Source organism: Aquarana catesbeiana, linkage group LG04 (genome assembly GCF_042186555.1).
Source record: "Aquarana catesbeiana isolate 2022-GZ linkage group LG04, ASM4218655v1, whole genome shotgun sequence".
NCBI classification, from domain to species: Eukaryota; Metazoa; Chordata; class Amphibia; order Anura; family Ranidae; genus Aquarana; species Aquarana catesbeiana.
Genome location: NC_133327.1, coordinates 528966196 through 528989332, shown reverse-complemented (window position 1 = coordinate 528989332; position 23137 = coordinate 528966196). Strand labels below are relative to the sequence as shown.

At 45.4% G+C, this 23137-nt stretch overlaps 2 protein-coding genes across 2 annotated transcripts in view; both read left to right on the top strand.

Annotated features, from left to right (window-relative positions):
- MTRF1L (mitochondrial translation release factor 1 like) overlaps positions 1–2933 on the top strand; it is a 41625-nt gene extending 38692 nt beyond the window's left edge. The window contains exon 7 of the mRNA XM_073627835.1: positions 2687–2933. Within this exon, the coding sequence (XP_073483936.1) occupies positions 2687–2881 (195 nt within the window). The 3' untranslated portion in view covers positions 2882–2933. The remainder of the gene's footprint in view (positions 1–2686) is intronic.
- A 6523-nt stretch (positions 2934–9456) lies between these two features.
- FBXO5 (F-box protein 5) lies at positions 9457–20078 on the top strand. Its single transcript, XM_073627836.1, has 5 exons — positions 9457–9561; positions 13339–14046; positions 15469–15559; positions 16570–16740; positions 18866–20078. Exons 2-5 carry the CDS (start codon positions 13370–13372, stop codon positions 19115–19117), a joined length of 1191 nt encoding a protein of 396 aa, XP_073483937.1. The 5' UTR covers positions 9457–9561; positions 13339–13369; the 3' UTR covers positions 19118–20078.
- The last annotated feature ends 3059 nt before the right edge of the window (positions 20079–23137 follow it).

Here is a 23137-nt window from a genome sequence, read left to right as displayed (position 1 = left end):
AAAAGTGTTATTGCAAAGCCCGCCTCCTGTACACACTGAATCCTAGGACTCGGGAACTACATAAAACCGTGTACTACAAATCACTCTCTATCCATGAACGCAGTGTTGTATGTCAGTGAGTAAAACTGACTTGCTGTGTTTCTTATTGTATTAGGGGATATCCATTTATACATAGGCAGGAAGGGACAGCGGAGCTCAGACAGAGCATCTGTTTTTACAGTTCACATTTAGGCCCCTTGGACACAGGGCATTAAACTGCTGTGTGTGCAAACCTGACATTTTAGTATGCCCAGAAACACTGGTGCAGTGTCCAGGCCCATTGCCTGCAGCCTGTCTAGTCTATAGCAGGCAGACATATGCTGGTGTAGGACAAGGCTGAATGCTGTACTGAATGGTACTCACATTTAGGGCCCTATGCATTCAGGAATAGATGTCCAGAATGCATACGACCCTAAAAACGCAAGTACCGCTAGTGTTCAGCCCTTTCCAGCAGCAGCATATTCTAGCCTGTTATAGACTTTGTCAGGCTGAAGGCAGTGGGGCTGGACTCTGCGCCTGTGCCTCCTAAATGCACTAAAATGCCAGAATTGCACTCATAGCAGCTAGATGCCCTTTATGTAAAGGGGCCTTGTGGTATTCTCTCTTGTGCCTGGTTTGGGATTAATGCCAAACTGCAACCAACATAGTTTTTTTTTTTTTTTTTTTTCCCTCCTATAATTTTGCATAGAGCTTAGAAGGGATAGGATTTCTGTTTTGATTGCCATTTCTCTATTGGAGTAAAAATTCCCAGATCATACTCTGTCCTGCTGACCACACAGGAAGTGCCCAACAGGGCACCAATAGAAAATAAAAACATGATAGTCTCCGAACCTCCCCACAGTACTGTAGTAGGAAAAAAGTGCTCTATATATATATATATAGTGAGGACGGAAAGTATTCAGACCCCCTTAAATTTTTCACTCTTTGTTATATTGCAGTCATTTGCTAAAATCTTTTCAGTTCATTTTTTTCCTCATTAATGTACACACAGCACCCCATGTTGACAGAAAAACACAGAATTGTTGACATTTTTGCAGATTTATTAAAAAAGAAAAACTGAAATATCACATGGTCCTAAGTATTCAGACCCTTTGCTCAGTATTTAGTAGAAGCACCCTTTTGATCTAATACAGCCATGAGTCTTTTTGGGAAAGATGCAACAAGTTTTTCACACCTGGATTTGGGGATCCTCTGCCATTCCTCCTTGCAGATCCTCTCCAGTTCTGTCAGGTCGGATGGTAAATGTTGGTGGACAGCCATTTTTAGGTCTCTCCAGAGATGCTCAATTGGGTTTAAGTCAGGGCTCTGGCTGGGCCATTCAAGAACAGTCACGAAGTCTCCTTCATTATTTTAGCTGTGTGCTTAGGATCATTGTCTTGTTGGAAGGTAAACCTTCGGCCCAGTCTGAGGTCCTATGCACTCTGGAGAAGGTTTTCATCCTGGATATCACTGTACTTGGCAGCATTTATCTTTCCCTCGATTGCAACCAGTTGTCCTGTCCCTGCAGCTGAAAAACACCCCCACAGCATGATGCTGCCACCACCATGCTTCACTGTTGGGACTGTATTGGACAGGTAATGAGCAGTGCCTAGTTTTCTCCACACATACCGCTTAGAATTAAGGCCAAAAAGTTATATCTTCGTCGCATCAGACCAGAGAATCTTATTTCTCACCATCTTGGAGTCCTTCAGGTGTTTTTTTTAGCAAACTCCATGGGGACTTTCACGTGTCTTGCACTGAGGAGAGGCTTCCGTCAAGCCACTCTGCCATAAAGCTGGTGGAGGGCTGCAGTGATGGTTGACTTTCTACAACTTTCTCTCATCTCCCGACTGCATCTCTGGAGCTTAGCCACAGTGATCTTTGGGTTCTTCTTTACTTCTCTCACCAAGGCTCTTCTCCCCCGATAGCTCATTTTGGCTGGACAGCAAGCTCTAGGAAGGGTTCTGATCGTCCCAAACGTCTTCCATTTAAGGATTATGGAGGCCACTGTGCTCTTAGGAACCTTAAGTGCAGCAGAATTTTTTTTGTAACCTTGGCCAGATCTGTGCCTTGCCACAATTCTGTCTCTGAGCTCTTCAGACATTTCCTTTGACCTCATGATTCTCATTTACTCTGACATGCACTGTGAGCTGTAAGGTCTTATATAGACAGGTGTGTGGCTTTCCTAATCAAGTCGAATCAGTATAATCAAACACAGCTGGACTCAAATGAAGGTGTAGAACCATCTCAAGGATGATCAGAAGAAATGGACAGCACCTGAGTTAAATATATGAGTGCCACAACAAAAGGTCTGAATACTTAGGACCATGTGATATTTCAGTTTTTCTTTTTTAATAAATCTGCAAAAATGTCAACAATTCTGTGTTTTTCTGTCAATATGGGGTGCTGTGTGTACATTAATGAGGAAAAAAATGAACTTAAATGATTTTAACAAATGGCTGCAATATAACAAAGGGTGAAAAATTTAAGGGGGTCTGAATACTTTACATCCCCACTGTGTGTGTGTGTGTGTGTGTGTGTGTGTGTGTGTGTGTGTGTGTATGTATATATATATATATATATATATATATATATATATATATATATATATATATATATATATATATATATATATATAAATTTTTTTTTTTTCTTTTTCTTTCTGCAGGTAGGCACAAAAGGACGATCAGAAAAAATTCGCACATACAACTTCCCGCAGGACCGGATTACAGACCACCGTATTAGCAAGTCTGTGCACAATATAGAAGGATTTATGCTTGGTGATGAACTTTTAGATGAAATCATTCAGGCTCTCAGTGATTTTGCGGCCTATGAATCTCTTATGGAAATTATTTCAAATTAAATTAAAATGTTATTTTTTTGTTATGCAGTAATAAACATTTTTTTTTATTGCATTTGGTGAGCTCCTATTTTTATTTATTTTTTAACTATTTGGCTAAAGTGGGGGAAATGTTTATAAACTGTGTAAGGTTTACTGCTATCTTTGTCACTATTGGTGGCCGGAAAGACAAGAGATCTTGTTCTGTGTTTTCTGTTGGGGAGGTACCCTTCTCTTGCAATCTTTGTGATGATAACCACCTGCTGACCGCTCACAGTAAATATACTGCGAGCGGCAGGCACAGGCACAATCGCGTACCTGTGCGTTGGGCAGGTGACATGCACGCACCCCCTGCTGACCCGTGCTGTGATGTGGACACAGTATGAGTTTGGCAGCAGATTTCAGCCAATGGATTTGGCTGAAATCAGCTGATCAACTTTTTCCAATCGCCAACAGAGTTCTGTGTTTACAAATGTGTGCATAGGAACAGCAATCTGACTGTTTCTTCCCCCTGAAAAGCATGGAGAGAAAAAACAGCCAGATCAGAAAGTAAAAGCAGCACACATCACACATTGTTGCAAACGGTAAATCCCTTGATTGCTCCTAGATGTTAATCCCTTCCCAGCCAGTGTCATTAGTACAGTGTCGGTGTACAGTATTATCACTGTATTAATGTGTTACTAGCGACATCATTGACCCTCCCAAATGGTGTCTGTTGGCGCCAGATTGCCTGCCACCCTATCACAGTTCCACTATAGGTTCCTGATTACCATCATTACAGTATAGCATCTACAGCTGTGCAAATTCCAGTATACAGTATATACCATAGTTTGTAAACGCTATAACTTTTGCACAAACCAATTAATATACACTTTTTTGGGATTTTTATTTTCTACCAAAGACAGATAGCGGAATACATTTTGGCCTCAATTTATGAGGAAATTCTATTTTTTTGTTATGTTGTATAACAGAAAGTAGAAAATATTGGGTTTTTTTTTAAATTTTTGGCCTTTTTTATTTTTATAATAAAAAAATTAAAAACCCAGTGGTAATCAAATCCCACCAAAAAAGATCTCTATTTGTGTGGAAAAAAAAATGATAAAAATGTAATTTGTGTACAGTGTTGCATGACCATGCAGTTGCCAGTTAAAGTAGTGCAGAATAGCAATAAATGCCCTGGTCATGAAAGGGGTAAAACCTTCTGGAGGTCAAGTGGTTAAACCCCAGAACACTAAGGCCTGATTCACACCTATGCAGTTTTAGTGCTTTTTGCAGATTTGCACTACAGCCCATTTAACATGGTTTCCTATGGAACACGTTCTGTAGTGCAAATCTGCAAAATGCAAAAAGCACTAAAAATGCATAGGTGTGAATCCAGCCTAAGACCATTTAAGAGCAGCAGCAGGCCCCACCCTTTATCAAAGATATTTACTCAAGTGATATTGCTGCGTAGCTTGCATTTCTCAGATAATCCAAACTCTTAAAGCCAAATTGACACTTCATCCCAATTGCTAAAATCAAAATCACTAGAGAGAAATGAGGTCAAATGGCCATCCTTGTTTATTTGCATCTTGCTCTGCACTGGCCTGCGTTAGGAGGCATGACTATCATCATGCGTTTCTAAACTAATTAATACAGGTTTTCTTAAGGCCCCTTTACATAAAGGGCATCTAGCTGCTATTAGTGCAATTCAGGCGTTTTAGTGCGTTTAGGAGGCACAGGTGCAGAGTCCAGCCCCACTGCCTTCAGCCTGACAAAGTCTATAACAGGCTAGAATATGCTGCTGCTGGGAAGGGCTGAACACTAGTGGTACTTGCGTTTTTAGGGCCATATGCATTCTGGGCATTTATTCCTGAATGCATAGGGCCCTAAATGTGAGTACCATTCAGTACAGCATTCAGCCTGGTCCTACACCAGCATATGTCCGCCTGCTATAGACTTTGACAGGCTGCAGGCAATGGGCCTGGACACTGCACCAGTGTTTCTGGGCGTACTAAAATGTCAGGTTTGCACACACAGCAGTTTAATGCCCTTTGTCCAAGGGGCCTAAATTTGAACTGTAAAAACAGATGCTCTGTCTGAGCTCCGCTGTCCCTTCCTGCCTATGTATAAATGGATATCCCCTAATACAATAAGAAACACAGCAAGTCAGTTTTACTCACTGACATAGAACACTGCGTTCATGGATAGAGAACGACTTGTAGTACACGGTTTTATGTAGTTCCCAAGTCCTAGGATTCAGTGTGTACAGGAGGCGGGCTTTGCAATAACACTTTTGCATCCAGATGAAACCAACTTTATGAAAATTTGTTGCACCAAATCGGACACTGGCGGTTACTGATACCTGCTGAAGTCCAGGAGGCTTGTTTAAAGCTGGCCATACATGGATCGAAATTCAGGTCGGTTCAGCAGGGACTGGTCAACATTTTATCCGTGTATGGGCAGGCTGATTGTGCCCAAGTCGATCAATCAACTTGGGTATTACCAGCACGTCCCTTATTTTATTTTTTTTTTTCCCATGGGTTTACTGCCAACTTTAGTCTCTAGCAGTAATCATTGTGTTCTGCCAGCTTGGAAGGCTACCCATGCCCACCTGCTGGCAGAACACAAGCACTGCAGGAGTTGATGGGGGAATCAAGTGATTTTCTTTTCTTCCACCTGTGCAGGTAAAAAAAATGCATTTTTTTTTTTTTTTTATGGCGCCTGTAAAGAATTGCATCAGCGATCAGCAGATTGCTGGTACCATGCTGCAGATCTGCCAGTGTATCTGTGTGCCCTTAAATCCCGTATGGGCAAGCAGATACAATCTAACAGGAAGAGAGAATGAACTACCAGGGTGCTCCACAGCGCTGTGATGGTTCTTGGAAAACTACAATCCGAACAGCCTCAAAGACTGCTGGACCTTGTAGTTTTCCATTCACAGGACATTGTGAATGAGTCATGTGGATGGGTGAGTGGAGCCCCGTTTGGCCATGGGTTTTTTTTTCTTGTTTTCAAATTGTGACTGTTGGCAGGGGGGCTAGCTGTCAAATAAGGGAGGCTGGTCCGTTCGTAACCCTGAATATGGGTCTAACATGTTACGAAAGGTGGACTTTTCGTTTAACCACTTCAGCCCTGGAAGAATTTACCTCCTTCCTGACCAGGCCATTTTTTGCGATACGGCACTGCGCCGATTTAACTGACAATTGTGCGGACGTGCGACACTGTACCCAAACAAAATTGACATCTTTTTCCCACAAATAGAGCTTTTTTTTGGTGATATTTGATCACCTCTGCTGTTTTTTATTTGTTGCGCAATACACAAAAAAAGACAGACTATTTTGGGAAAAAAAAGCATTTTTTTTTTTACTTTTTGCTATATTAAATACCCCCACAAAATATATTAAAAAATCTAATTTCTTCATCAGTTTAGGCCAATATGTATTCTTCTACATATTTTTGGTAACAAAAAAAAAATCACTAAGCTTAAATTGATTGGTTTGCGCAAAAGTTATAGCGTCTACAAATAGGGGATAGTTTTATGGCATTTTTATTAATCTTTTTACTAGCAATGGCGGCGTTCTGCAATTTTTTTTTTTTCTTTTTTTTTTTTGGGACTGCGACATTGCGGCGGACAGTTTGGACACTTTTCGCACTATTTTGGGACCATTGACATCTATACAGCGATTTAGAGCTATAAATAGCCATTAATTACTGTATAAATGTCACTGGCAAAGAAGGGGTTAACACTAGGGGGCAATCAAAAGGTTAAATGTGTGTCCTAGAGAGTGATTCTAACGGGGATGGGATTGCCTGGGGGAAAAGACTGATTGTTGTTCCTAAGCAGTTGGAACAACAGATCGCTCTCCTCACCCTTGACAGAACGGAGATCTGTCTGTTTACATTGAGAGATTTCCGTTCTCCTCCTCAGGAGCAATCGCAGGTAGCTCCTACGTCACACGGTGGGCGCGCCTACCTTACAGCTACGGCGATTCGCACAGGAGTGCCATTCTGCCCCCGTCAATTGGCTAATGTATGCAGTAAAAATTGCTATACAAAACATTGTGCTTTAGGCTTCATTCAGATGGGCAGTGACACCCATTCTGTGCGCTGACCGTATTTGTTATTGCGCTTGCATCTGCCCCGAGCTGCACGCAAGCAGCCAAAAACGGTAGATGCCGCAGCTCCACAGGCACAGCCCTATGTCAAAATTTGAGAGCTGGTGCATGGATCCGAACGCACACTGCTAGCAGTTGGGATCCATGTAAAATTTTGCCATGCAGCTGGGAATGTGCAGCCGCTGCATCCACATCCACCTCTATTGGCTGCTCAGAGCAGATGCAAGCGCAACAACAAATGTAGCCTGCGCACAGAACAGGTGTCGATGTCTGTCTGAATGAAGCCTTAAAGTATTAGTCCACCACAACACTAAAATCCCTGCATCTACAGACATCCACGATCTAACACTAACCTATCTAGCCCTGTAAAGAAGAAACCAGTATACATACCTTTTTTTTTTTAAGCTGATCCGGTCCCTGGCGGTGAAAGCTCTGCAGAGGACACAGCTAATAATGGCTGTGAAATGAATGGGGAGTGACATCACCCATAGACTTACTATGGGGCTTCCGTTGTCAGATGTGTCCTCTGCACCCACCTCCACAGCGAAGCGGCAGCTAATAGCTCAGCGTGGGATTGGGTCAGGTCGGCTTAAAAAAAAAAAAAGTATGTATACCGATTTCTTCTTTACAGGGCTAGATAGGTTAGTGTTAGATCGTGGATGTCTGTGGATGCAGGGATTTAGGGTGGACTTCTACTTTAATATCACTTTAACTCCTTCCCACCCAGCCCTGGCGTACTTTTAAACTATTTGGAATGCCCAGGGGGGCGGGAAGGATTGGTGATTGTATTACCCCTGTGACAGTGGTCACATGATCGGAAGCCTGTCACATTGGCTACCAGTCTTTAGCCTGGAGCAAGAGCTTTCTTGTATAGTCAGTCTTTGCCTGGGAGCTGGCAATGAGCACACTCTCAAAACATAACCAAAAGCTGCCCAGCAATACAGATGTGAGACGCATGGACATTAAAGCCCACTCTTTAGCAGCTGCACATTTGTGTTCCACCCCCCTCCCCTCCTTCTCTTTAACTTTTGGCATATTATTTTCTTTTTTTTTTGGGGGGGGGGGGGGGATACCTAATTTCGACGATCCCATCAGAAGTTCTCCTCCATCCCCCCTTACCCCCAATCTACTGGGACACATCACAGGTCCCAAAAGGCTGCAGGACCATTCACAAAATGCAGTGTGGCTTGTGCATGCGCAGTGGGCAGCTGGTTGTGAAGCCGCAAAAAGTCACTGCCGGCTTCCCACAGTTCACATGCTGTTTAAGAGGACTTGAGAACTGGTGAGGACAGAGCTGGGTACCTGGACAGGTGAGTGTCTGTTTCTTGAGGCTGGGTTCACACTATTGGACGCCGGTTCTTTGCATCCTATTCGCAATAGCAGGAGATTTGGAACGTCTCACGTATCTCCGCTGCAAATTTGCGCAGGAGCCCTGTGCGTCTTTTGGTCCAAATTCAGCCAAGAATTTGGGCTGAAATCGGACCTGAAGCGGTGGAGACGCACCGGACCCCTGCTGTGAGCTGCATGCAAAGATAGTGTGAACCCAGCCTAAAAGTCAGCAGCTATGGTTTTTATAGAAGCTGGGCTCACATATATGCGCATTGGATGTGTTTTAAACTGCTTCAAATTCGCATGATTTGTGAATGTGTCTGGCTCTCAGTGGAGTTGGTTCACACGTGTCTGGGGATGCTGTGGTGTGTTTTTCGATCTGGTTCAGGTGTGAATTCAGGCAAAAATTTGCACCTGCACCGGTGAACAGGAATGCATCGGTGAACAGGAACTCCGGACCCCGGACTGCAAACCGCAGCCGCACATATGTGAAGCCAGCCTTAATATTTGCAGGACTGACTGAAGAACCACTTTGAAGTCCGTTTACAACTACCCTATTGCACTTTGTGGCAACGCTGGTTCCACCAGATTTCACAGATAAATAGTGTTGTCACTGAAGTGAAAAAATAATACATCTCCTGGAAGTCTCAATGGGTTATAAAACCATGTTGCAGAGGGGGCTCGGGAACACTGCTGTGGTAATACTAATGCAACAACGGATTGCATATGTCACGTTTTATTTTTTTTATCAATAAGCATAATATCCCGGCAACTTCTCTGTACAGTATCAGCTGCCATCGTATTTCTCTCAGAATAGCTTTTAAAGGAGGGAAGCTTTTGCCAGTACACAACATGGCGCTTCTAGCACACTGAAGCAGGGACGTGGCTTAGAGTCTTCAAGGACCTGAGAATACGCGAGCGACCAGTGAGCAGCCGAAGATTCTAAGCGCCAACCTTCCCCTCATTGGCCAGCGATAAAGCGGAACTTAGCTGCGATTGGCTGGAAGTTTTAGGCACGAAATTCAAAGGTTTTTTAAATCGTCTGAGCAGCTGGCGCCTTTTATATGACACAGGCAGACAGTGAGGACAGTAGACGGGCTTCTGGGGAGTGCGCGGTTAGGGCTGAACATAACCAATCGCTTAGAGACTTATTGTTTTTATATTTTATTCCAGCCGCACAGCTTAAACAGTGATATAAATTTTATATGAAAGGGGCAGCGTCCAATCAGCGTGCGATCTGGGATTTAATCCGAGCCAAAGGGGACGATCTGGAGTCTTGTAAGTGATTTATTTTGTATTTTCTATGTGCAGATCTGTTTGGAACCCCCCAAGTCTCCCCTAATGAGTTTTATTCGGATGGTTTCTGATGTCTTCATAGGGGGGAAGGAGGGAAAATGTGACATCCGGGCTCCCGCTGTTCTCTATGGATCACAAAGACTTCTCCCCCTCTGATCACATCACTGATCACTTCTAACCCCCCCGATCTATCATCTCCCCCTCCATCCTCTATAATCCACCTTGTATTGTCAGTATGGATCAAGTGTCCCCACCCGCCAAAACCTTCCCTCCATCTTGTGATGGGGGAGGGGGGCCTCCAGTCTGTGGGTGTACCGGGCTCCTCCACACGTCACCCATATCGATATCACTTCACATGGCTGGAGATTTCTAGACTTCAATATTGATGTATAAGGATTTAGGCGGGGAGAGGTTGGTGGGGGATGGGAGTCTGCCATGTCCTGATAACAGGCTGACCCTTCTATGTACATTCCTTTTATCACACATCTCTATTCTCACAAATGGTGTCTTCAGTCCTTCTTCTGAATTCTACCCTGTGGTGACCATGGACAGGAGAAGTTCAGTCACTGTGGATAGTGCTGAGGATTCCTCATACAAAGTCTCTGAGTTTATAAACAAAATGTCTGCTAGATATTCATCCACACCATTGTCCTGAGGTAAGCGTGTGTGTCGCATTGCGTCCTGTGTGATGTACTGCAATATAAAGACTGCCATGTGCATTTCAGCCCCTTCGTGTTAAAGAACTTCACCCCTCTTCCCTCCATTTTTTTCCTTTAACCCCCTGATTGCAGGTCCTGTGCAGTTAGAGCGGATCTTCATTCATAAATTGATAGTCCCCTTGTTACCTGGATAGCAGCTTTTTTTTTTTTTTCTGTCTCCTGTGTCTGCAGGTTATTCACCTAGGCAAGTGGTCTACATACTGCATCTCAGAGGCAAGATGTGGCCCTTTGCTTGCCTTTATCTGGCCCTCGGTGCACCATTCCTCCCACTGAGGGGCAATTCCTCCCACTGCCCCCATTGATGTGGTACCATTCCTCCCAATGACGCAGGGCCATTCCTCCCACTGCCGCCAGTGCCGCAGGTGCCATTCGTGCCAGTGCCGCAGGTGCCATCAGTGCCATTCGTGCCAGTGCCGCAGGGGCCATTCGTGCCAGTGCCGCAGGGGCCATTCGTCCCAGTGCCGTTCCTTCCACTGCCGCCAGTGATGCAAGGGCCATTCGTCCCAATAACGCAATGCCATTCCTGCCAGTGACGCAAGAGTCATTCCTCCCAATGACGCTGTGCCATTCCTCCCACTGCCGCCAGTGATGCAATGCCATTCCTCCCACTGCCACCAGTGCCGCAAGGGCCATTCCTCCCAGTGCCGCAAGGGCCATTCCTCCCAGTGCCGCAAGGGCCATTCCTCCCAGTGCCGCAAGGGCCATTCCTCCCAGTGCCGCAAGGGCCATTCCTCCCAGTGCCGCAAGGGCCATTCCTCCCAGTGCCGCAAGGGCCATTCCTCCCAGTGCCGCAAGGGCCATTCCTCCCAGTGCCGCCAGTGACGCAAGGGCCATTCGTCCCAATGACGCAATGCCATTCCTGCCAGTGACGCGAGGGCCATTCCTCCCACTGCCGCCAGTGACGCAAGGGCCATTCGTCCCAATGACGCAATGCCATTCCTGCCAGTGACGCAAGAGTCATTCCTCCCAATGACGCTGTGCCATTCCTCCCAATGACGCTGTGCCATTCCTCCCAATGACGCTGTGCCATTCCTCCCACTGCCGCCAGTGATGCAATGCCATTCCTCCCACTGCCACCAGTGACGCGAGGGCCATTCCTCCCAGGGACGCGAGGGCCATTCCTCCCAGGGACGCGGTGACATTCCTTCCACTGCCCCCAGTGACCCAAGGGCCATTCCTCCCAATGACGGGGGGAGTGGCATTTCTTCCCAGTGACGAGGGGGGGGCCATTCTTCCCAGTGACGAGGGGGGGGGCATTCTTCCCAGTGACGAGGGGGGGGGGCATTCTTCCCAGTGACGAGGGGGGGGGGCATTCTTCCCAGTGACGAGGGGGGGGGCATTCTTCCCAGTGACGAGGGGGGGGGCATTCTTCCCAGTGACGGGGGTGGGGGGGGCCATTCTTCCCAGTGACGGGGGTGGGGGGGGCCATTCTTCCCAGTGACGGGGGTGGGGGGGGCCATTCTTCCCAGTGAAGAGGGGGTGGGGGGGGGCCATTCTTCCCAGTGAAGAGGGGGTGGGGGGGGCCATTCTTCCCAGTGAAGAGGGGGGCATTCTTCCCAGTGAAGAGGGGGGGAGGGACCATTCTTCCCAGTGACGAGGGGGGGAGGGACCATTCTTCCCAGTGACGAGGGGGGGAGGGACCATTCTTCCCAGTGACGAGGGGGGGAGGGACCATTCTTCCCAGTGACGAGGGGGGGAGGGACCATTCTTCCCAGTGACGAGGGGGGGAGGGACCATTCTTCCCAGTGACGAGGGGGGGAGGGACCATTCTTCCCAGTGACGAGGGGGGGAGGGACCATTCTTCCCAGTGACGAGGGGGGGAGGGCCCATTCTTCCCAGTGACGAGGGGGGGAGGGCCCATTCTTCCCAGTGACGAGGGGGGGAGGGCCCATTCTTCCCAGTGACGAGGGGGGGAGGGCCCATTCTTCCCAGTGACGCAAGGGCCATTCCTCCCACTGACATTAATTTCTACTCCCACTGGTCACAGTTCTGTCCCCTACAGTCTGAGGAGCATTAAACTTGCCCTTTGTTTCAAAAGTTTGGAGACCCCTGGCTTAGGCGAATGGCGTGTGCTGTGCCTGTTGTGCATCCTAGGATATGTATATCAAACATCTAAGGGGGCAATAGTGTGTCATCAGGATGCCCACCAGAAGAGTTGCAGGGTTTCCGGATGACATCACGCACAAACATGGCGGGGTGGGATCCGAGGGGCGGCTGCTGAAAAGAGGATCTCTGCAGGACTCCGCTGGATAGGTAACTATCCAAACTGGAGATCCTGCTACAAGGTAAACAAGGGTTAAAAAGGGGGTGGGTGGGGGGTGTGTTAACCTGAAGATCCTCTTTAGGATACTCACCTGCCCAGTGGATACATAGTTGTCATGCTGAGATTCTCTTCTGTCCCCTGCTTGGTCCTGTGCTGCCATCTTGTGTGACGTCATTGGGAAGCTGCTGGATCTTCTGGGTTCAGCCAGCCATGCTGATGACGAGCTATTAGTCTGGCCCTAGCCTCCTTTCTCAATGAAGGACTATTCCCCCTGAACATTCATATCCCAGCAGGCAAAGCGCACGTCATTCACCTAGGCATGTGACTTGGGGGGGGAGCCCTTTTTATATATTTAAAAAAAAAATGCTCCCTATTTGCACAGTGGAGGGGTGGAAAGGAGGCAACATCAAATTTAGTGTGAAGATACTCTTTAAATGGGGGTGCTTGAGGCAACGTATGACAATTATATGGTGTAAACAGACCCTCAGATGTTTTAGGGCTTTTTCACATGGCCATATAGCATAAATTCCAGCTGCCTGTGGAAGTGACTGGCTATACTCCTGTGCAGTATACTGTATGTGAGTACTTACCTAAACGTGTCTGCTAACTAATATAAAATGCATTGGATTTGGAATGCATGGGAATGAGTGTGTTCTAGTTTGAACTGGTCCTTACACTTTGTAGTTAAACATCTGAGGAAGCCATGTTGATTGTGTGGCTCTATATATATCGTGTAGCATTTACTCAATGTTAAACTGTTTTAATTTACTTTGACAGGCTGTTACTAGTGTTTTACACAACTACGAAAATGAAGTGTGGACTTAAATCCCCAACAAAGTTATCACCTTCAAAATCCAAGCATGACTCTAGTCCAACCAAGCATGACTCTAGTCCAACCAAGCATGACCAAGTACCTTGTAAAGAATATGGATCTCCTCAAAAACTGGACTGCTTGGAAACTAATATTGACCAATTGTCTCCAACAAAGGTGGACAGCTTTAAACAAGACAGACCAGTCAACAACAAAGAGAACCTGTTACGCAGACTTGAAGAGGCCGAAGTCAACGATATAGATTGTAGTCCTTTACAAGACAGTGGCTACGCTTCAATACTGCAAAATGACTCTCAAAGCCAAGATGAAGAGGATGAGTTTAGCACATCATGTCTTCCATCATTCGAGACACCAAAGCAACTTGGCTCACAGAGTGAGAAACCTGCGTCAGTATGTTTCACAAGCATGTTGCCGGTGTTGCGTTTTGAGGAAGCTATTTGTTCTACTTTGAAGAAAAGCAGCAAGGGAAGTCCCAGGTTTGATTGGGACGCTATTGAAGAAGTTGCCTCCAGTGAAACCTATGGTCTTGATAAGCTAATTGGCAAAAAAATGGGTTTGGGAAGACTGGATATCCTTGGTGAACTTTTCAAAAGAGATTTCAAGCATCTCCTCAGCAATATTTTAAGGCATCTTAGTGCAATGGATTTAATAAAGTGAGTATCTCCTTAACCCCCAACTATTCTCCCCCATGAAATGTGAGTGATCTAATTGACAGACTATTACTAGGACTGGATGGCATTGTTTCAAACTGTCCAGCATTGCTACTTGTGCAACCTGGTAGTTTCACTTCAGTATTTCTGATTTTGCTTGCCAAATATAGGTTACGTTTCAATCATGTGAACTATTTTACCACCCAAAAGATCTGTAATTCTGTTAGGTCAGTCGTGTAATTGTATACTCTTGCAGCAAGGGGCAGCCCTATTCCCTAGGTTCTTGGCAGAGTTTAGCGCTCTGCCATAATGCCTGGTGAAATTTTACGTTTTGAGGCTCTTGGGGTACTTCAAAATACATTCACATGTAATCTGATTACAGCTGACAGAACACAGCTGTTTTAATTGCTAAATTACGCTATAAATTTGCTAGGAATTTTATCACTGAGCTTTAACATGGATGTGACAAAGGGCTCTCAGTGATTTGAGCTGCACAAGAGTCATGTACTTAGGGCCCTTTCACACTGGGGCGGTTTGCAGGCGCTATTGCGCTAATAATAGCGCCTGCAAACCGACCCTAAAGTGCCGCTACTTTCATTCCAGTGTGAAAGCCCCGAGGGCTTTCACACTGGAGCGATGCGCTGGCAAAAAAAGTCCTGCCAGCAGCATCTTCTGAGCGGTGAAGGAGCGGAGTATATACCGCTCCTTCACCGCTCCTGCCCATCGAAATCTATGGGACAGCGCGGCTATACCGCCGGCAAAGCGCCTCTGCAGAGGCGCTTTGCGGTGGTATTTAACCCTTTCTCGGACGCTGGGGGGGGTAAAACCGCCCCGCTAGCGGCAGCATACCGACGGTAAAACGCTGTTAATAATAGCGGCGTTTTACCGCCGACGCCGCCCCAGTGTGAAAGGGCTCTTATGATCACAGTGCTTCAATGTTGGGCCCCTTTCACATGGCAGCTTCTGCTTGATCAGCGGGGGATTGCTCTGCTGAGCAGGCGGATGACAGGTCCCTCGCTCACTATGCAGGAAGGACACAGTCCCACTCTCCTCTTTGGGGCAATCGAATGGAAACTAACAGCCTTTGTTTCCATTCTATCCGCCAGGCAGATGAAAAATAGGACCACCATCCGTCTGGTTTTTGCAGGCAGGATCAGATGGCAGCGGGTGTCAGCGAACAACCACCGCTCCATAGAGGAGGCTGCAGGTTCCGATCAGGTTCGCCTGAAAAACTGACAGGCGGACCTGGTCAGACAGCCCATGTGAAAGGGCCCTTTTTGTTGGTGTGAGAGATTAACTGCTACTGCTTTGGTCATTCACTACTGCTAGTGATTTTAGGATGATTGTATATAACATTTAAGGCACGTATAGATTTTGCATTTGTGTCATCATGGGTCCCTAACCTTATTGCTCTTGCCTTTTTAGTGTCATCAGTGTGAGCTCAACATGGAGAAAGATTGTGCAGAGGGATAGCTGGGCTTACAGCGTTTATCAAAAGTGCCACAAAGAAATATGTGTAAGTTTTTCCACTTTTATACTTGGAAGAGAATTATGGGTTTGTTTTGCCTATTCATACTTGCCTAGGTTGATACAGCAATGGTCCCCTGCCGGCTGTAAGACTGCACTGAGTGATCAAACACCGCCAATTGCTCAGTTCTTAGATCCCCTGAGCAGAGAGCTGCTGACTGTCTTTCCCAAGCCTAAATCAACTTTGGGACGCCAGCCGACAGCTAGGTTTAGCTTGATGTCTGCTGAAAACGGGTCACAGGAGTGCAGAACGAACTGCACTTCTGTGCTTCGCAGAAGTACAGCCAAACAAGCTTTGGCTAAACTTCTCCTTTTTTAAGGAGGAGGTTCTCTGGGGGGGGGCGTCAGCAGCTACAAATACTATAGCTGCTGACTTTTATTAAAAGGAAACTTTCCTCACCAGGGATCCAGCACTATCCTCACTCGGGCTAGTGCTTTACTAGCCTTCAGGTTCCTGGCACTGGCATCCTAAGTGTGGGCGGCTGACTTTGTTGCCTTTGGCTTCACAGGTGTCTGACTGCGCATGTGGGAGCAGTGCTGCATTTTGTGAATGGTCCACAGTCTTCTGGGACCTGTGTCCATGAAGACTGCCAAAAAGGGAGGGAAGAGAACTAGGTACCCCCGCCCAAAAAAAATGACATGCCAAATGTGGCAGGGGAGAAGCTGCCCCTTTTGGGTGTAGTTCTGCTTTAAACTAAATTTCTGGGATTAAAAAAAAAAAAACCCTTGCAGTGGGGGTCAGCCCCACTGCAGGGATTAAATACTCAGTCTAGGGTTAGCAGTATAACCTCCAGTAGTGTTTGGTTTTTTTTTTTTTTTTTTTCCCCTTGGTGGGTTCTTGCTGTCATGTACAATACAGAACTACCGGTCTTGCATTGTATGGGATGACATCATAACGCAACTGCCTGCCGAAGTGAACAAAGTGATGACAGATGGCAAATGTGAGTGTCTTGTTTCACATTAGAATTGATATTCAGTCATGCATTTTGTGTCAAACAGGAAAAAGAAGCAAGGCATGCTGAAAATGCTGCAACACGTGATTCTTCTCTGTTCCGGTTACCACTTGCCTCTGTTCAGAAAATAGCCAGTGCTGCATGTTGTGTTTCGAAGAAAAAGTGTAACAAAAAGAAACCATCAACCCCACATAGTCGACACATTGAGTTTAATGAGGTAAGCCTGTGTGGTGGGGGGAATAAATCTACTTGCATGAACTTTGTTTTGGTTTCCCTTCTCTTCTTATTGTAGCATTTCATAGACTGCTGCTGTTCTGTGTACAAGTAAAAATATATATATTACAGGTACTTGTATAGCGCCATCAATATACACAGCGCTTTATACATATATCTATTGTACGTCACATCAGTCCCTGCCTTCAAGGCGTTTATGATCTAAGGACCATAACTCGCATACTAGAGCCAAATTAGACAGGAGGTAATTAACCTACCAGAATTTGGAGTGTGGGAGGAAACCCCCGCAGGCACAAGGAGAACATGCCAACTCCAGGCAGGTAGTGTTGTAGTTGGGTTCCCAACTGACAACCCTAGTGCTGCCAGGTGGAAGTGCTAGCCACTTAGCCATTGTGCTGCCCAGTGAGCAAGTGAGAATTTTTTTTTCTTAATTTTCCCCCAAAAATGACAAATTTACAACTTCAAAAAACTTGCCATGCCTCTCACTAAATACCTTGGACTGTCTACATTCCAAAAAAGGGGTGATTTGGGGCTATTTGTATTGTCCTGCCGATTTTGGGCCTCAAGAAAGGAGATAGGCCGTCAGTACATCAGGATTGATCAATTTTCAGATACATACCATAGTTTGTGGACTCTAACCTTCCTATAGACCAGTGGTCCTCAACCTGGGGGTCGAATGATGATTTGCAAGGGTCACCAAATCCTGGACTGTTCCTGAAGCCCGCACCACTCTCCCAGCCTTTTCGTGGCCGCCCAGCAGGGCTGTCCCTGGAGCCTGTGGAAGCCCAGCTGGGCTCTTCCTAGAGCCTGCGGCCGCCCACTCTGCCTCTTCCCAGCCTCTCATTCAGTTCACGGCCTTGGTGGGGGGCAGAGACTAGAGGTCTGCTGACTAGTGAGGAATGTGAAGTGGGAGGGGCTGGAGGAGACACCATCTCCTGATTTCAGCATAGGTGTCACTGCTGCGAGACACCACAGAGCTGGAGACACAGTGAGTAACAATACCTGTGATTATAGTTGCCATTAAAAATCCCTACTACAATTCTCAGATCAGCAGATGACCTTAATCAAGAGCACCTAAGTTGGCTGATCAGAACTCCCCCCAGCACTGCCACTCATCCCATTCTCCCCTTCCCCCAAGGCATAAGAGAAGGAATAAAAATAGAGAATACATGGAAGGGAGGGGAACAAAGAAAAAGGGAGAGAAAAGAATAAGAAAAAGACGGCTAGAGAGAGGGATTGGGGGGGGGGGGGATGGACAAGAAATTAGGATAGGGAGGGATAAAAGGGAGAACAAAGAGAGAGTGGTACATCCTAAAATGTACCATAAGGGGTTTTAATACTGTACAAGTAGAAGGGACTAAGGGAGCGCTAAATATCTGTGGGCTAGGGGCGCAAATTACTTGCCTTGCCTTGGGTGCTGACAACCCACACTACGAAAATAATTTTACTGTTAGGGGTCCTCACAACTTGGGAAATTTTATCAAGGGGTCACGGCACTAGAAGGTTGAGAACCACTGCTATAGATTAATACCGATCTGGTAGAGCTGCATGATTCTGGGAAAAATGAGAATCCCGATTTTTTTTTTAAAATGGTTTAATTTAAAAAAGAAAAATCAGCTGTAGATGGCGCATGCGCTATCAACACGCCGCTTGCTCCCAATGCTCGGGGCTGGTTATTCATTTAATACAGCAAGGGCCGGATGCTTTTCTAAAAGGGGCGGATGCATGGTTATACAAACAGCAAGGGGCGGATGCTTTTCTCAAAGGGGCGGATGTATGGTTATACATTGAACACAATCAACACTATGCTCTGGGCTGGTTATTATAATGGGTGGTTGCTTTTCTCAAAGGGGCGTATGTAATACATGGCTATACATTCCCATACTCGCACTGCTCATAATTTCACTCGCCAAATGCGAGCAAGCGAGTTGAAATTTTGAGGGCTGCCTATACACATCCTGGGTGCCACTGAAATTTGCTGTATGTTTTCCAAAAAATAGCTAGTTAATTTTTCAGTCCCCATATGGTATACCTGACTTTTTTGTGTTTTTATATAGATAATGGTGTTTTCATTAGATATATATTGATGCTTTCTTTTAATTTAACAGGTTGGAAAAACGCTTGTTAATGACAAAAGCCTTAAAGTTTGTAGAGACTGTGGTTCTCCTGCCAAGTTTGATTCCTACCTACACAGAGCAATCTGCACCCGGGAAAGCTGTCAGTTGGACTTTTGCACACTTTGCAACTGTGAATATCACTTTTCCAAAGACTGCATGAGCAGTGTAAATCGAAATCATAAATACTTGTCACAACCTCTACCTGGAAGTAAAAAGAGCAAGCAGAACTTAAGAAGGCTTTGAACCGTACAAGCACTAAAAAAGCAAGCCATGTTTTTATTTTATGGATTTTATTAATTTGCAAAATCTTCTATGTGGGGCCAAGGGTGTTGGCTGTTCGCCTGTACTGCACAATGCAGATTTCAATAAGATTTTTAGTGTTGATAAGACTTTTATAAAGTTTATTTTATAGGGAAAATTATTTTGAAAGTTTTTAGAAATTGCATTCGTAATAGTTTTAGTGTATGCATAGCCCAAACTTTTCTGAAATTTGGATAAAGTGAGGAAGGGTTAACCCCCATCTGTGTACCATTGGGGAAATTCCTCTTGCTGTCTCAGACGTAACAAGAAGTTGGTGGAAACCTCTGTGTGGAAAATTTCCGTCTTACTAACTTAGGACAGTTGTCACAATTAGAAAATATCCCCTTGGCAACAATGGCCACCATACTAATAGGGTTGAGTCTTCCCAATGGGGACACAGCATTAAAAGAAAATTGACAAAGGGTCTAACACTTTCACGTGTGATCCAAAACAAAAAGGTTTTTCTTAAAGGTACACTTTAATTTTACCTGTGAGCTTGTGCACTGACCTTGGCTGTGATTTTACTCGTGTTAAAATGGGGCCTGAATTTACTTTAATTGGCAGCACCCTCTATGGAATTGGGCTTATTTTGCTAAATATTGTAGCATCTGTTAAGCTACCGCTCCAACAAGTACTTTTATTGGTTTCTAACGTCTGTCCCAGACATAAATTTTCATTTTTATTAAATGTTCGGTTTACAAATTTAACACATTTAAAAGTTAATGAAAAAAAAAAAAAAACTCGGTTTGCTCCTTTTAAGTCTTATATATTTTTTGTAAAACAATCCGGTGCTGTAAATACTGTATATATGTTTTAAGTGTGTGTTCCTTTTTTATGTCATGTTTGTATTTACGTGTGCAATATTTATTTTTGCACTATATGAAATAAATTATTACAAATTTAACAGTATTGTGTGTAGTTTCCTAAAATTGTTCCAACTAATCTTATTTTAAAATGCTAGTTACCTGGCTGTGACTCTGGTTTCAATGGTTTGTGTCAGTTGCCTGGAGAAAGTATGCAGTTAGTCTTCTAATTTTCCTGATATGAATAGGCGTTCAGGTTAACATAACAGCAAACTATCACTTTGGTGGTCAGCAATGATATCCCCCAAGGCCCCTAAGGCCTCATTCACACCATGGTGCAGAGACATTAGTTTTTCTGCACGCGTTCTGCAAGGGCTCAAGAAAACAATGGTTCTCAGTGCCCTGTTCACACCAACATACAGATTTTTTTTTTTCTGCGTATGAATCTGCAATGTGTATGCAGTTTTCTGCATTGGAAAAAAACTGACATGAAATTAACATTGTGAACAGGGCACATAACTAACGTATGTGAAAACTGATGTCTCTGCAAGTGAAATCTGTATGGTTATCCCATCAGTTTTCATGTATGTATGGTGTGAATGAGCCCTAAAGGTTATATGAAAAATCAGTTTTTAGAAAGAGGTTTGCATGCTTTTCTGCTGTCCACGCAATTCCACCTACAGTGGCATTGTGTGTTCTGTGTGCTCCCAACAAGTGATGACCTACACAAATATCGATCAGCACATCCTAGACAAATACTTGTGTAGCTCAGGCCCACAGCACTGGCAGGCGAGGACCTGTTGTGCAGATTGGGCTGTCGGCATCCACTCACAGCTGCCTCTGTGATTTCTCTCTCTCCATCACTTGCTGCCAGCAAGAAGAGGAGCACTGGCTATTTCAGGGTTGTATGCAGTCAGAGTGGGGGGGGGGGGGGGGGCAGCCATCCAGAGAAAAGAGGAAGAGAAAACCTGGCTGCTGTGGGTACTGGGAAGAACCAAGCTTTGACTTGTGGGGAATGTAGTCCCCAGGGAGTTTGCGCCCAAATGGCTCTGGGACTACATAGCCCAACATTACCAGAGCTCTGGTAATGTGCAGCAGGCTGCTGATGGTGGAGAGGAAGTCACTACAGCTGACAGTCCTGGATGGAGAGTGGGAGGAGAGGGGTCATCACCCCAGGAATTGGTAAGAGGATGCTGCCCATACCCTACAACACCCCACTTAAAGGAACAGTATTGCCTACTGGGGACACTGTTCAGACACACCTGGGTACAGAGCGACTTGATTCTAAGCGTTCCCACTGGATTTGGGCCCTGACATACCGACCAGTAGGGAAGGGCTTGACAAACACTGCTGGACCATTGCCTCACCTCCTAGATAACCTTCCCCAGTATAGGGATTAGGGGGCATTCGCTTATCCGCTTGTTATATTATAGTGTTGTATTTCAGCTCCTGCGACAAACTGGCACATCACTGGAGTTTAAGTGGTTATTCTGGGATGATGCTTGCAGCTGCAGGCATCATCCCAGTATTGTTTTAGACCTGACCGTTGGCTTAGGGCTCTTTCACACGGGGCGGATCAGTGATGATCCGCCCCGTGAACACCTGCTTGCTCTGCGGGGATCACTCCGCCGATCCCCGCTGAGCAGGAAGTTGACAGGTCCGTCGCTGCACACTGTGCAGCGACGGACCTGTCAGAGCGCCGCTCTCCCCTATGGGGGATCGGATGATGACGGGCCGTAGAGTCCGTCGTCATCTGATCTGAAAATGGATGGAAAAGTAGGGTTTTCCTTCGTTACGCTTTTTCGGGTCGGATGTCAGCGGACGTTCATCCGATGACATCCGCTAATCCATAGGGATACATGTGTGTCCGTTTTTCATCCGAAAACGGAAGGATGAAAAACGGACATACGGATCGTCCGTGTGAAAGAGCCCTTACTGGTAAAAGCAATCCTAGTGGCTAATTAGTGATTGCTCTTACAAGCAGTGGGGAGGGGACATCCCTCAGCCTTTCACAGCTTTCTCGGGCTCTCTTGTCTAACTGGGAGACCTGAGCAACCAGCTGGTGATTCCGCCAGCTGATAGGCAATCGAAATGGCTCTGCTTGCCTCTATGATATAGGAAACCAGAAATGATGAGCATACGCCACTTCTGGTTTCCCCGAATGATGTTAACAGCGCCATTAAGGGAAAAGCTTTTGATCACACCAATCTTGGTGTGGTGAAATGCTTTTAAAGAAGTACAGCTGAAGGGCAGAGTAGACAGTGGGGACTGACAATCACCAACTCGGGTAACTCTGAGAACCAAGGGATCAGCGGTGTTTGATCGTTCGGTTCTAAGTCTTAAAGCTGGCTGGGGATAGATGCTGCATGCACCTAGGTAAGTGATTCTTTAGAAAAAAAATAATCCCCTAACTCCCCTTTTAGGGCAGAAGAGAGAACTGGGTCAGACCATGGATCTCTTCATAAAGAGTACCTGTCACTGCCTATTGCGATCACAGGAGATATTTATATTCCCTGTAAAAACAAGTGATAAAAAAAATAATTTGAAAAGTGTGTGTAAAAAAAAAAAAAAAAAAAAAAAAAAAAAAAACCCAAAATTTAAAGCGCCCCCGCCGCGCTGGCACGCAGAGGTGAGTGCGCGTATCTGTCCCGCATGCGCACAAATGGTGAATGTTCAGCGTAAAAGGTATCGCCACTAATGTCAGATCGTGGGAAGTAATTCTAGCATCATTACCCCCTGTGTCAGTCTAAAGTAGTAACCTGTAATGGCTTTTAAAACGTTGCCTATGGATAGAAAAATGTATGCTGTTTGTCGCTGTTGCGTGGGCATGCGCAATTTTAAAGTGTGACATGTTCAGTATCCATTTACTTGGTGTAACATCATCATTTTACCAAACCATATTCTTTGATATTGTGTTTCTGTGCATTAAAGTTCAAAAAGTGTATTTTTTTTTTAAAACAAATTTTGTGTTTGAAAAAACGCTGTGCAAATACTGTAAGATAAATTGCAACAACCACAGTTTTGTTCTCTAGGGCCTCTGCTTAAAAAAAAAAAGTGTGTGTGTGTATATATATATATATATATATATATATACTTTTTTTTTTTAGGGTGTTTTTAAGTAATTTCCCAGCAAAAATACTGACTTTTACATGTAAACAAA

Excerpts from the sequence above, each read along its gene's own strand:
- FBXO5 (XM_073627836.1), top strand. The coding sequence starts at position 13,370 with ATGAAGTGTGGACTTAAATCCCCAACAAAGTTATCACCTTCAAAATCC. Across the intron at positions 14,047-15,468 it reads AGTGCAATGGATTTAATAAA|TGTCATCAGTGTGAGCTCAA; the intron begins GTGAGTATCTCC and ends TTGCCTTTTTAG. Across the intron at positions 16,741-18,865 it reads GACACATTGAGTTTAATGAG|GTTGGAAAAACGCTTGTTAA; the intron begins GTAAGCCTGTGT and ends TTAATTTAACAG.